Source organism: Fusarium musae, chromosome 11, assembly GCF_019915245.1.
Source record: "Fusarium musae strain F31 chromosome 11, whole genome shotgun sequence".
NCBI classification, from domain to species: domain Eukaryota; kingdom Fungi; phylum Ascomycota; class Sordariomycetes; order Hypocreales; family Nectriaceae; genus Fusarium; species Fusarium musae.
Genome location: NC_058397.1, coordinates 1044004 through 1058148, shown reverse-complemented (window position 1 = coordinate 1058148; position 14145 = coordinate 1044004). Strand labels below are relative to the sequence as shown.

The following is a 14145-nucleotide window of genomic DNA, read 5'->3' as shown; positions in this document are numbered from 1 at the left end:
GCCTAGCGGGCCGAGCGAATGACGAAAAAGAGAAAAAACGGCAAAAAGAATTCGCTATGTTGAAGATGAAATCATCTGAAGGACAAGAATCCAAAATGGCGATTGATGTTGACGGTGGTGGAGTTTTGTTCAAGGGAGCGAGAGACAGACTCTTGGAATGCAAAAGAGAGCTAGAAACAAGAAAAACGAAAACCGAGACAAATAAACAATGGAAAGTTCAAGAAAGACAAGCGTAAGGAGGGACTTGACTTGGGTTTTGCGTTTGCGCGAGAGGGAGACGGGAGACGGGACAGACGATCACTTTGAAACGATGAAAAAAGATCTACTGTGAGGAGTATATGAGGTAACAGTACGCGTAAGTCTTCTGGAGTCTACAGGCCTGCAATTGCCCTACGGATGCCCCTGATCGGCAAAGCAAAGGCTCGCAGGGTTCCACAGTCCGCAGAAAGAGGGCCATGTCAGGGTGTCACTTTGGTGGAGAAGACTGTGTGAGAAACTGGATCGATCAGCGTGAGACAGGCAGAGGCAGCGGCAGCGGCAGCGGTAACAGCGCCAGATAAACAAGTCTGGCTGCATGCGGTTACAAAGGTGAATTGTCGGTGGGAATTATCGTCAATAGCCTCGCAACGGCGTGGTGCTGCCCCTTACCTCGTGATACTGACTTTGCTGCTTTAAGGTCTTTAAGGTTGTTTCTTTTAAGGTTATGGGGGTCTAGAACCCATCAATAACGCCAAGTCTCTTGTCTCTCAGTAAAGAAGCCAATCGTTCACGCCATTCTCTCTCGCAGTGCGTCTGCCCCTTACAGCTCCAGCGCTGACCCCTGGCTCTTTAATCTCTTGGCTAAGAGCGCTAGACCAGATAGAAGCTGGGGTGGCTGGCTGGCTGAGTGGAAATCGTCAACGCGCCGTTTGCAGTGGTTATCGCCAGTTGGAATGTGACTGACCAAAACCTAAAGGAACGGGAAAATTAACTTGGTTTCTCCCCGAGATGCAACGCTCAAGCGACATTTTATGCTCTGCCAAACTCAAAAACCCAATCTTTCACTTTCACCCCTTGGCCTCGATGAAGAGAGGCCAAAAAGCTTGAAGGGATTAAGGTTACAGAGGTGTCTAGCCCCAAACGAGGCAAGCTGCCGACCAATCCATGCCTGTCGCTCGAGTTTTGACCACGGACAAAGTGTCTCAATCAGTTGTTGCGTCATTTGTGAAGCGCTCCCCCTGTAATGCCCTCCCCTACAGGGGGTTTCGTCCCCTGAAACTTTGGTTCATGATCTGACGAGAGTCTTGATACTACAGACAACGACCACGCGAGGTGGGTTTAATTACATTACATCCTGCGGGATTCCGGTGATATATATATATATAGTATAACCACCGCCTGATATTGGCGAAATGCGTGATTCTCATGTCAGCGACCCCGAATATTATAACTTATCTTGGACGTGAGATTCTGAAACCGGAAGCCCCCACTGATATTTTGGTGTGGCGGTAGTTTTTCCGCCGATCGTGCGACAATCAGGTTTTTTTGGTCTCGCGGCAAATAAACAAGAAGGCAAGGACAAGGAAAATCCGGGATTAGGATGGAGAATGGCAAAATGAAGAGTTGCCAAAACTCAATCTCTTTCCTCGACGCAAGCGAGGCTGGTGGAGTTGAATGAAGCTCAGGAAAAAGATGGAGCTCGGATTCCGATTGACGACTTCGGGCCAAGGGATGAGCGAGCGAACCGTTTTGACTTGGCAGTGCACTACGCAAAGCTTGGCGATTGAGTTTCTTTGACGACGATTTGAAGCAACAGTTTTAACCTTATGTTTATTGATGTGCAGCTGCCGCGATTAGTGGCATTGGATCTGATAATTCCGAGGCTGACCACCAACTTGCATTGATTGCCGGCAGGGCTCGACTTGGTGAAGCAATTAATTAGCCTATTCTTTTGACCAGGATGGGGTGCTGTGAGAATATCGTCATTTTGGCTGCGGGCCTGCATCCTCGGCTACATTGAAGAAATCTTGAATGCATCCGTCGATTAGCATTGGCGATGGGACATGATTAATTGCGTCCAAACCTTATGTCCGCTTACCATTCAGTTGCCTGCTGTCCATGATACGAAGGCGAGCGTAATCCGCTTGATCATGGCAGCGTTATGTTATTGTCCATGGCAAGTTGACTCGGTGAGTCAGACTCGGTCGGCCAACACCCTCAAATGCCGAGAACGGTCAATCAACAGACTACACTGATAGCGCTGTGCAATGAAGAGTTCATTAGCGATTTAATTTCCTATTCTGTCACAACAAGACCCTATAGTTCGAGAATCTCACATCCCATGCCGATATTCGTTCGGCTGTAGGGTAGGTTGGTGAACTGGACTTTGAGCTGAGCGCGTCACCTGCATCCACTGGGTAGAAATGACGAAGGTGTACGAATGCGTTCTGACAGTTTTCTGCTCTGTGTAGCTCAATCATCAAAGACAAATCGCCCCAGCTCATTACCCGAACTATGATTGATATTTTCAGAATTGGTCTATTTCGGGCGGCTCTTCTTTTGCATTGACTGATTAAGTCTCACGTGAGCTGGCACATGACGACAATTTTATCTATATCTAATCAGCGATAAATAATCTAATCGTGGAGTGCTTATCTTATCTGGCAACCAAGACATATGTATAGATACTAGCTAGTAGCTTTGTAATTATTAGTTGATACCTTGAAATCATGATAATAAAAGAATGGTTAGATTAAGATTCTTGCTTATATGCCATGCCTGGCATGTTGTGAGCATCTAGTAAGCCGGATCACAAGCTAAGTTGTCTATACTTGCTAATCTACACTGCTCAAAGCACTAAATCAACGACTCCGTGCTGTAAGAGTAGTCTAATGTAATATAAAGATAAATTTGAGTTTAGTGTTTATAACAGTTTCTGAAGCCAGATTATAGTATAGCTGAAAAGGATAACACTAAGATAATACCCTTAATTTATTAACTTATAACTAGTTAGCTGTTAAAAGGAAAAGTGTGTTTATGATAACTAGAAAGCAATATAAACCAAATACCAGCCTTTTGGTAAAGTCATATCGGTATTGGATATAAAATTGGTGTCATGAAGGCATACATTCCCTACCGAGTTGGCTGACCTTGAAGATGTAGTGGCTGTATCAGTTTCTCCATGAGAAGGATTAACTTCAAATCACATCAATGCTCGAAGTCCGTAAGATAGACCTTAAGCTTGCAGGTATATTTATTTTATGTAAATGGATCCATATACTATAGAATATTTCCACTAACTATTAGGCATGCTTGGCTTGGTGGACAACCAACTGCATCGGCCTTGTGGACCAACAGCTAGAGATGCAGGCTGATCCTTCGACTCACATGCAAGTTAATCATGATTACGGAAATTCACCGAAGTGGCTGGCTTCTGGTCGACGTAATTGTTTGCGTCTTACAGATGATCAATCCTCTTCATTTTCAGATTGATTGTGCATCATTTGAGTTGCCTCGACTTACTGGGTCAGTCAAGACTCAAGAGAAAGTTCCTCTACATGAATATTTTCCACCCTCCCGTTCCCCATCGGGAGCATACTGAATATTGCGAAGATTTTCGCAGTAAGCCTTTCTAAAGTTCACAATTAAGAAGCTAAAGAACAGTCTGATACTGAAGGTCACATATAGATATGAAAGGCACGAGTTGTGACGTCCCGAATACGGAAGGCACATGTTCTGTGCCACAGGATGCAACGGAAGATCTCCATCTTGCATAAAAGATAATCAATTCGGATGCCACCACAAATCTTAATTTAGACCTCACTGTTCAACTCAACTTGAAAACCTAGGGTTCTTCAAAGTCTGAACAGACTGTCAATGAGGCCAATGTCTCCTGACCCGTTAGGTTTTCGAAGTTAAGTCACATCCTTGGTATCCCGAGGTTTCCAAAAGCAACAGAGGCAGCTCACCTCTTATGTTTTCCTTCTCAGACCATCAGAGACTGTCAGCTGAGGGATGCAGACAGAGTCTGGGTTAGTCACAGGTAGTCCCTGCATAACAAGCATAAGTCAACCATCAAGTTATAGGCAATGCGGTATAGAACCCGTCGCCTCTCGCGCATGATCAAGAAGCACACCATCGGGATGCAACACCACATTCAACTTAATCAATTGCTTAATTTCGCGGGCAATTGCTTCATCGGGCCCAAGTTCCCATGGCTGCAGAAGTTGGTTGAGCAATATCGCCGCCGAACCCTTGCTCCAGCGAATCCTTCAGCCAATGTAACCAACCCATTTCGTCACATTAGTCGTCATAATCCCTCAGTTCAGATTTCGTCACAGCCCTAATCCGCACACATGCAACTCCATCGCATGCTTTTCACCCGTGACAGCCGCGGCCAAAGATGCCGCAATCCTTGCAACGCTGACATTTCTCCCCACATAATATCGTAGATTGCCAAGTTAAGATCAGCCACTTAGACAAAAAGTCCGCGAACTACCAAGAGATTACCCCATGGGGATATGGGCTCATAAACGTTGGTCGTCGACAACACGGGGCTGAGTTCCTTTTTGAGGATAGATGCGGGGATAGAGGTTGGGATTACACGAGGCCACCATCGCAGCCTTCCGAAAGGCACAGCAAGAGAAAAAGCCCAACTTGCATGTGAAGTGTCGGTATGGACAGTACTTAAAGACGGGGTAGCTCTTGAGACACAAAGAGTTTCTCCTTGGCAGATCTTGCAGTTCAATTGACCAATCGATTACTCGTTGCATCAAGCTCTCAGACAATATGCGTCTCAGCCTTCTCCCCTTGATTGCCCTCGCTGGCTCTGCCTTCGCATCTGGAGATTCCATCTCGACGGCCATTGATAACATCTCCAATGCCACGCTCGCTCTCAACAAGACCGTAGCGACGTGGCCGCAGACCCTCCTCGGTGCTCTGCCAATTACTACAAAGTCAACACTGCTCCTCACCGAGATCCACAAGGGCTTTGTGGTCGCTCGCGAGTCTGAGCCTCTATCTCTCGAGGAAACCCTCCAAGTCGCAAAGGCTACATCCGAGCTCAGCGCCGACGTCGAGCTCACCATCAACACCATCATTGCCGCCAAACCCAACTTTGACAGATTACAAGTCAGCCCCGTCATCCTCCTCAACCTCAACCTCCAGCGCGCCCTCAGCCAAGACTTTTCGGAAGCGGTCATATCCAAGGTGCCCAAAGACCTCCAAGGAAACGCAAAAGCACTGGTACAAGGCATCGACGATAGTTTTGCAAGGGCTATAAGCAAGTACAGCAAACTACGAGGTTAATTGGGAAATGAGGGACGAGTAATGAAATGAGTGATAGACGCGCGACGACATGTTTACCTTTCTTGGGAGGCCATTTTAGCAGAGATTTTAATTTTACTATGAGTTGTCGAGTAATACCAGGATAGAACGAGAGCAATTGATCTGTCAGATTTGAGGGAATTTGTTTATACCGATTGAGGAAGTTGAATATGTGAATGCCGAGGCAGATGTTTGACACGTGAGGATGTTGGTGAGGAGAAGCCCGTTCGACGTCGACTAGAACCAGGAACCGCCCGGGGACTAACCTATCAGAGCTAGAGATTTGCACTGATACTACCCAACGGAGAAGACATAAAACGGTCAACCTATGTTATGCAATTCGAATTGTGAAATTGCACATAATTAATCAATTATTCGTCTTTGTTATCCTTGTAAGCTCTATGTAGGAATGCGGCGATCTCGGTCTTGCCGTGAGGTGGATTAATCGGAGTAATTGATGCTCGCAATCCAATTAGATTCACCGGAGCTCATACTTATTCAGTCAAGCCCAGATGAATCGTTCAATCTCACTGTCCTGTGTTCCCGTGTCATCCCCGTCATCAGACTTCTCATTGCCCTCACGACGTCTCCACTTCTTGCCCATGACTTCTTTGAACTCTCCAACATCCAACTGCCCATCCATGACCTTCTTAGTGAACGGACGAACAACCTTAACACCTTCGAGAGGTCGTAGAGTGGCCTCAACATCTGGGGCAACAAAAAGCACGGCACTGAGTCTTCGAACACCCGGAGTTCTTCTGACTCTATGACGGGTAGCTCGGATGTTGCCTCCACTGAGGATCACAGCGCACCAACCAGCGAGGACAACCGTTGCGTCGCCAGGAACGGGCATCCAAAGACCGGGCTGCTCGGCATCTTCAATCTCGAGCCCTGATGTTCCGTCCTGGAAGATGATGGTAAAGGTGCCATAGTCTGTATGGGAGCCGCATCCGTTGTCACTTGTTGGGTCGGCAGTATCCGTGTTGTAGTCACAAAGACGGTAGTTGAAGTTGCCAGTCTTATGGACATGATCTGGGCGACGTAGGTGCTGTTGACCTCTTCAAAGAAGTCTAGGACGTCGTTGAATCCATCGCCGGCCAGTTTCTTGCGCAAGGTCTCCGGAATGCGTCCGCTCCGAGCTGGCGACAGATCAATGGTGAACTTCTGATCAGATGTAGCATTGCTCATCGCAGCTGTCTTGAAGATGCCTCGCTTGGGATACGCAGCATTGAGAGATGACGCATTTTCAGAATTGGCTCGAAGATGATCAAACAGACGCCGGATGGCATCAAAGGGTGCTTTGACATGGGGCTCAAAGGAGAAAATGGCAGAACTGGAGCTGAGCGCCTGCACCGAAGTGTCCAAGAGCGGGCGGTTGATGGCTACAGGAGCGGGAACAGCCGGTTCAACTCCATGGGAGGTCAGAGAAGCAGCAGTGGTAGCCATGATGACAGGTTGTTTTGGATGTAGAGTGATGATGTATTAGTGGTTTGTTCACGATATGACGAGAGAGTAGAGGGGATCCAGAGACTGCGTCGTCATCTTCAGAAGTGCGGGGAAGATTGCGGGGTGGAACCTTGAACATGAGGTTTGGGAACTGATTGGCGTTGGTGATAAGGTTGTGTTACCTTCACTTCGTTGGTCTTGAGCTGTCGGGCAAACACACTTGCGCGTTTACCGTGATCGACTAACAAATTCGCCGACAGACAGACCGTTGCAACGGACAAGCATAAGCATCCATGTTATCAGCGACACCATGAGCAAGGATATTGACTACAGTAGGGCCCAAGGTTGTCCAAAGAATGAGAGCAAAAAGCAACCCCAACCGAGGAGGCAAAAGCGCTGTCGCTACGAGCCAGCAGTTGGTCTCATGACCTTCACTAGGTCTACTTTACATCGATTTCAGAGTCCAGTAGCACAGGAACGTGGCCTTGGCAATCGATGATCGCTGGCTGAAAAGGCCCAGAATCGAACTTGGCGATCCAGCCCAAGCCACCAGCTACATTTCCAGGGCCTCTGGTTCGCCCACGTCGTGGGGAGCCAACTCAAAGCAGAATAAGCTTGCCGGTGATGCCACTAGTTTTCAGCTTAACGGGGGCCTCTTCAGCCCTGTGGATGGTCTCAAATCAACATGCCCAAGCATTCTCCAAGATGGTGGTCGTATTCAAAGCAGAAAGTGAGCACCAGGGTAAGACAGATCGTTAGGGAGGAACAAGTTTCCAGCCGATGCACCATAAAACAGAAGCATGGGGTAATAGTCCCGAATCTACGGTACTATGGATCTCAACATCTGCCAGTTGACCTCCGTTTTAGAAAGGAGATTAATGCACTACCCCTCAGACCGTTTGGTCCAAGGGGATCGAGCCCTTGCGGCTGAATTATAGTTTCATAATTGGCGCCCTACCTCAGGCACAAGGCGAAGCCACACAGCGGCATATTCCGTTTTGCCCTTTACCCTCAAGCATATCGTCGGGTTCCCGCGATGCCGGATCTTCGTGGCTGCAAGAGTGGTGTATTGAAGGGACGCTGTGGCGTGCTTGGTCGTTGCGATGTTGATGAGCAGGACTGAGGGGTTCATTTGGGTGACATGCTCGCACAGATCAATACTGAGATTTGATGTCCTTGCATTCAAAGTTAGCGAAAGCATTGGGAATTCCTGTTTCTCTTTTGAAAGGCGGCCGCTCGATCCTCCAACATAGTCTCATTGCAGAAGTCGTATCATCCCTGCTCAAGCTGGAGCACCTAGACTCTTTAAATGCAGAAAAACACGTTGATGACGATGATTTGATGGTGTTTTCTTCTTTCAGAAGAGGGTCGATAGCGACGCCTTCTCGTCAACGTTAAATCATTCCCTCCTGCAGTAAGCACCTATCAGCGCCTCACCCCCTACACCATATCAAAGTGGCTTGACCACTATTCGACGCCGTCTTTGCGTCCTGCTGTCACCTTAAACCATCACTCTTACCGTTTTAGGTAGAAGCAAGCGAATACTAGTCTGAATGGCTGCATCTGAGAGCGAGACCTCAGCCCTGATCCCTTTTCTCGGGACCGATGGCTTGATCATCCTGATGTTGGGTGTCGATGGTATATAAGGTCTGGCCATGCCACAGATCTCAGACACAAATCCAAGTTCGCAAACAAAGACAATCGTTTACTACACATAATGAAGTTTAGCCTCACCTTCGCAGGCCTCGTTGGCCTTGCCGCTGCCTCGCCCTTCTCAGAACATGATACCTCTGGTGGCCTCATGCGTCAGTGCATCATCTGAATCCTTCAACATTGTTACTGACTCTTTCAGGACGAACCGGAAAATGCAACTGGAAAGATCAGCACTGCTGCGCCATCCCCGACAAGTACAAGTACTCTTCTCCATCCGACACAAATAACTACTACGGATATGGCCGCACTATCTACGTCAAGCCCAACCAGAAGATGAAGATCCAAGACGCCATCAAGAGGGCCCATCCAGGCGATCGCATCATCGTTGAGGCTGGTGAATACCCGGAGCAACTCGTCATTGACAAGGATGGTATTCAACTTGAAGGCCGTGGCAATGTCCGCCTCGTCAAGCCCCATAAGTACAAGCGCAATGCATGCACTGGTCTTACTCAGGATGAGAAGAAGAATGAGCTCCAGGCTGGTATCTGCATCACTGGCTACAAGGTCCAGACAACTGAGTACAAGACTGAGCACAAGAGAGTCACATCTGTCAAGAGACCCGTTAAGGGTGTTTCGGTCACTGGCTTCAGCGTCAGTGGCTTCTCTGGCATCAACATCGCCATAATCGGCGCTAAGAACACCCGCATCACCAAGAACAAACTCACTGATGCCCCTGCTTATGGTGCTCTCACCCTTGGTTCCGTCAACACCGTCTTCCGTGAGAACGTCATCACCACCACTGCCGGCGGCTTCATCGGTATCTGCCAGGACAACCTGTCTGATGTACAGACCGTGAAGAACGACATCTCTGCGCACGCAATCGGGGTCTGCGTCCAGACCAATGGTGCATTTGTTGGATACAACACCCTCCACGACAACTGCATCGGTGTCTTTGTCGACCCTGGTGTGAAGGAAGCCAAGATCGTGCACAACTACATTGGCCCAACACCTGCTTTGTGCGGCAAGACCTCTTCTGGTATCATTCTCGGCAGCGCTGTCGGAACTCTTGTTCGCGACAATACCATTGAGGGACAGCGTGGTAGTGGCACCGGAGGAGTCGGTGCTGGCGTTGGTATCCTCATCTACGACGACGCTTGTGTTGCTACTCCCGAACAGCCCAACGTTTCTCTTTCCTGCATTACTCTCGGCGGTAAGGCTCCCAAGTCCAGCCACAACATTGTCATTCGAAACACCCTGAAGAACAACGACAACGATATCCTGAACTTTAGCCAGGGAACTGGCAATGTCATCAAGTGCAATACTTGCGAGAACCCTGCCAACATCCAGGCCGGACAGTGCAAGAAGCCTTAGGGTTTTGATTTACCTGGACGTTGGTGATATCAATGTCGTATTGTGATGATTCACGATGAATCTTTGCGAGCAAAGCGTGAAGCAGGGGATAATGCGCAGTGATTTGGGGCACTGATTGAAAGCAACGGCGTGTAATTCGTCTGACCGTGTGTTCTATTCTATTTTCGATGAATATCACTTCGTTTCTGAATTGATAAATCTGACTGTCTGATATGATAATGTGCCCCCTGTTCTAAATGCGTATCTTTCAACTTTTCTTCACAGACCTTGTTCTTGCTATCTCAAATCCGCAAGAGGATTCCGACGCGCGTCGACTATTGCATCATTGTATCAAAATCGAGAAGGTCGCAATCGATCAACTTGTGATTCGTCTAGTGCTAGGCATTTTTGTGGTGCCATGATGGGGCTCTTGTCGTATGCCGAGACTTCAGCCCTTGTCTACTTCAACACCAAGAATGATTTTCGCACAAGCTTCCGAAATATAATAGCTTGAACTGGATCATATCGCTGCTTGCTACGTAGCTAAATCGCCGATTTGTTTAATATGCTCTTGTCATTCAGTCGATCCCGACTTGGCGGAAAATACGACGAGGACTGCTTGAGCGATTGCTGAAATCTTGTTTTTGGGACAGCTTCGTAATTGGACTAATCAGATCTGACATGTCGTCAGCCACAGCATCAGCCACCATCCCCTGGCATCTCGAAAGATTGAGCTTCAAGGTTATTTACAGCTCTAAAGTTTATCTGAATTATGGATATTTTAACGTCTTAGAGTTAATGCTTTAGTGCATCATAACCTCTGAGCCAACAAAAGATTACCCGTCTCTGGATCTGACATCAGTTGACCTCATCAATGAAACTCTGTAATCTTTTCCCAGACAGAGCATCGCATCACGGACTTAGGCTCCAGTACAGACTATGAGCTAAACACTGAATCATCAGCACAAATTAGCAGGTTTCAAGAGCCTTGGCCAAGCACCGATCGATGCTCATTCCCGTGTTATTAGCCAAAACAACACAGATCGTCAGAATCAAGCCACACTTGTCCCAAGCCAAGACACATACCTTGCCCAACTGCCAAGGCCATGATTGGTTGTCCGGCACGAAACTGCCGCCTGCAAGCCCGCTCGGCATGAGTCTGCCGTCCAAGGCTCACGTTTTCCTGGAAGAAAAGAGATTTTGAGCAATGACGTCGACTGTGGCTTTACGTAGCGAAATGAATCTGCATACTGTGACAGGTGCCTACAGGGCCTACAGGGCCTACAGGGCATCGCTGTTGCTGTGTTATTGGTGTTGGCGTGAAACGCTTGAATGACGTTAGTGACGTCAACAGCATGAATCGCGATGGATGTCGCGTGTCACTCTCTGTCCCTCTCCACGGATTTATAGAAAGGCAAGCAGCCTCATTTGTTTGTGAACGGCAGGACAAGAGCCAGCAAAGTTCTTTCAGTAAGGTACCTATTAATTTTGGGTGCAGAGCCACTCCATCCGTGGTCGGCTTTTCCTTCAACATCATCATCTACTAGCATCACCAAATCGTCAACATGCCTTTCTTCCGTCGAGAAAAGTCCCCTCACCGGGCTTCGCCTGGCACAAAGACCCGTCACCACCAGAAGGCGGTTCACGACCCTCTGCCCATGTCGCGACGTCCGACTTTCGGACAGTGGCTCAAGGGAACATGGCTTGACATTGTCACCATGGCCTGCATGGGCGCTATCGGCCTTGGTGTAAGTCTTGATCGCTTCAAACTCAATTACACGTCTAACAAATCTCTAGGTCTACTTCGCTAAGCCCGCACCCGCTCGATCATTCCCCGTTACCTTTTCCGATGGCGAGATTGTCTGGCCCGAGTACGGATATCCTCTCCGAGGCGAGATCATTCCCATCTGGGCCGCTGCCATGTTGGCTGCCCTTGTTCCCATCTTCGTCTTCCTGGTGATGCAGATCCGCATCCGCTCTTTCTGGGATGTCAACAACGCTGTCATCGGCCTTCTCTACTCCCTGATCACCGCCGCCGTCTTCCAGGTCTTTGTAAAGTGGCTCATCGGTGGCTTCCGACCTCATTTCCTTGAGGTCTGCAAGCCCGACATGGCTCGCGCTCGCACCATGGGAGGATACAACAACAAGGGTTATCTTCAGCTGTACTACACTCCCGATATTTGCACTGGCGATAAGAGCGAGATCAACGATGCTCTTGAGTCTATGCCCAGTGGTCACACAACTGCTGCCTTTGCTGGCTTCGTCTACCTCTACCTTTACCTCAACGCCAAGCTCAAGGTCTTCTCCAACTACCATCCTTCCATGTGGAAGCTCATTGTCACCTACGCTCCCCTTCTCGGTGCCGTTCTCATCGGTGGAGCTCTCACTATCGACAAGTATCACCACTTCCACGATGTCCTTGCCGGAGCCATCATTGGAACTGTCTTTGCTTTTTCCGCTTACCGAATGACCTACGCTGCTGTCTGGGACTGGCGCTTTAACCACATTCCCCTCAACCGTGGCGCTCCTTTCAACTACTCCATGGGTGGTGCTGAGCTTGTTGATGCCGTCTTCACTCGCAAGGTCGGCTGGGGATCTCATGGTGGTAGCTCTCTCGGACATGGACACGGCCATGGCCTGAAGAGTGATGGATCTGAGCACATGCATGGCAACGGTTACAACAACGGTTCTATTCCCCGAAGACCTGTCGGTACTGGTGCTCGTGGCGAGGAGATGGTCTAATGGAGTAATTAATGGTGAGAATCCACGTCTGGGGATGATTGAAGGAGGAGATGTATGGCGATCATTGGCGAGTAATAAACTCGTGTACTTTTAATTGTTTGATTACGACTGTATGAACCTAATACCTTCACGGCCGAATAAAACTTAAAAATCGAAATATCTGGAACTTGAAATATGAGAACAGTGATGCTCTTTCTGACTGGGGTGCCACTGTTGCGAGGGAAGCTTCCTGCCCATATCGTCCAGCTTCATTACATTTGACTTCAACCACAAGTCGCCTGTCCCGAAACCCAAGCTTTAGCAGTCACCGTTTGCACGGTGAGCTGAATGATACGCGGCGTCGTACTGTCCATATAAAGCGCCTGGGTTTGATCTCTTTGGGTCGTTTATGTTGGCAGTTGATTGTTCATCTCATCATTTCACTGGATGAAGTGCACTTTTTTTCGACCCTTTGAGATTTACCGAGCTGTACTTTTGACTTATTTGTCTTACGAGTAACACACTCCATACCCAGATTTTCATGCTTGTTCGTTCAACGATTGCTATGCTTAGCGAGAGCCTCCTGCTCTTCCCGATCCATCTGCTGCTTCCACTCGCTCTTGCTGGTGTTGTGTTCCATTTTCTTTCCAGGCATGCTGTCAGTCTTACCCTTCTTCTTTTCAACCCGCTCTGCATCCTCCCGTGCGAGCTCAGCGTCGATTTCGGCACCGCGAGAGGGCTTGTTGCCGTGCATGGTGGCCTGGACGACAAGCAGTTAGATATTTGTACGGCACCTCAGGTACTCTGGTAATATTTACCATGAATCCTGGTTCATGCTTCATGCGGTCTGCAACTATCCTGTTGGTCTACTACACTTAGCTAGTGATCTTATACTTGAAATTGGGAACTTACGTCGGCCTCGCGGAGCTCATTCATTATTCCCTCTTTATGTACTAGAACCAGTTAAATAAGAATGACCAGGGTTGTAGAACTTACGGTAGCCCTCGGTATTGACGTTGGGGTGCGTGCGATTCTCCTCACGCACTTCCTCCTTGCTATAGTGGCGCTGATCTCCGTCTTCATACAAAGAAGGATATCCGACGTTTGATTGAGACATATTGATATTAATGAAGTGTGTTTGAGATGATATCTATTGAATAATTTACTGGTATGGGGAGAAATGGTTGACTTTCAGAGCTTACACTATTTGTAGTGCTGACCAGCTCCAGGGCTCATCAATCATCTGAACGTCATTCGAGCAGTGAACACGGTCATTTTAACGTTTACGCAAGACGTCACTAACGGATGACATGATGCGCATCTGCAGTCATTTGGGAAATGATAAACATGACCTGAGAGCCTACGTCCAATGAAATATCATTTTGATGTGAAGTTCACCATGCTCAGAATCATTTCGATGGTGGTCGAACAATGGAATACTGATCGCAACTACTTATGCTGATAAGTGGGCGAGATAAATGCCAAGGGGCGGAACGAGCCAAGTAGAAAAAAAAAAAAAAAGTATAATCTTGTTAGCCTTACAGAACCGTCCAAGATATCGTACCTCTTCGAATGCTGATAGCCAATTCAATTCATTGTTGCAGTTATTGCATTCAGCCCAGGGTAGCCCCACAACTTAAGATAAGATAAGATAAGAACTCTTAGATAAGA

General features: G+C 48.1%; 5 protein-coding genes across 5 annotated transcripts; 3 read left to right on the top strand and 2 right to left on the bottom strand.

Annotated features, from left to right (window-relative positions):
• Positions 1 to 4767: 4767 nt before the first annotated feature.
• Positions 4768 to 5286, top strand: J7337_013440 (uncharacterized protein; the record flags this gene model as incomplete). The annotated part of the gene is made up of 1 exon (XM_044830930.1): positions 4768 to 5286. The coding sequence occupies one exon, from the start codon at positions 4768 to 4770 to the stop codon at positions 5284 to 5286; it is 519 nt and encodes a 172-aa protein (XP_044674205.1).
• Positions 5287 to 5806: 520 nt separating this feature from the next.
• Positions 5807 to 6750, bottom strand: J7337_013439 (uncharacterized protein; the record flags this gene model as incomplete). The annotated part of the gene is made up of 2 exons (XM_044830929.1): positions 5807 to 6263; positions 6332 to 6750. 2 exons carry the CDS (start codon positions 6748 to 6750, stop codon positions 5807 to 5809), a joined length of 876 nt encoding a protein of 291 aa, XP_044674204.1.
• A 1717-nt stretch (positions 6751 to 8467) lies between these two features.
• J7337_013438 (uncharacterized protein) lies at positions 8468 to 9774 on the top strand (the record flags this gene model as incomplete). The annotated part of the gene is made up of 2 exons (XM_044830928.1): positions 8468 to 8555; positions 8603 to 9774. 2 exons carry the CDS (start codon positions 8468 to 8470, stop codon positions 9772 to 9774), a joined length of 1260 nt encoding a protein of 419 aa, XP_044674203.1.
• A 1544-nt stretch (positions 9775 to 11318) lies between these two features.
• J7337_013437 (uncharacterized protein) lies at positions 11319 to 12495 on the top strand (the record flags this gene model as incomplete). The annotated part of the gene is made up of 2 exons (XM_044830927.1): positions 11319 to 11501; positions 11551 to 12495. 2 exons carry the CDS (start codon positions 11319 to 11321, stop codon positions 12493 to 12495), a joined length of 1128 nt encoding a protein of 375 aa, XP_044674202.1.
• A 532-nt stretch (positions 12496 to 13027) lies between these two features.
• Positions 13028 to 13591, bottom strand: J7337_013436 (uncharacterized protein; the record flags this gene model as incomplete). Its single annotated transcript, XM_044830926.1, has 3 exons — positions 13028 to 13234; positions 13387 to 13427; positions 13471 to 13591. 3 exons carry the CDS (start codon positions 13589 to 13591, stop codon positions 13028 to 13030), a joined length of 369 nt encoding a protein of 122 aa, XP_044674201.1.
• Between the last annotated feature and the right edge of the window lie 554 nt (positions 13592 to 14145).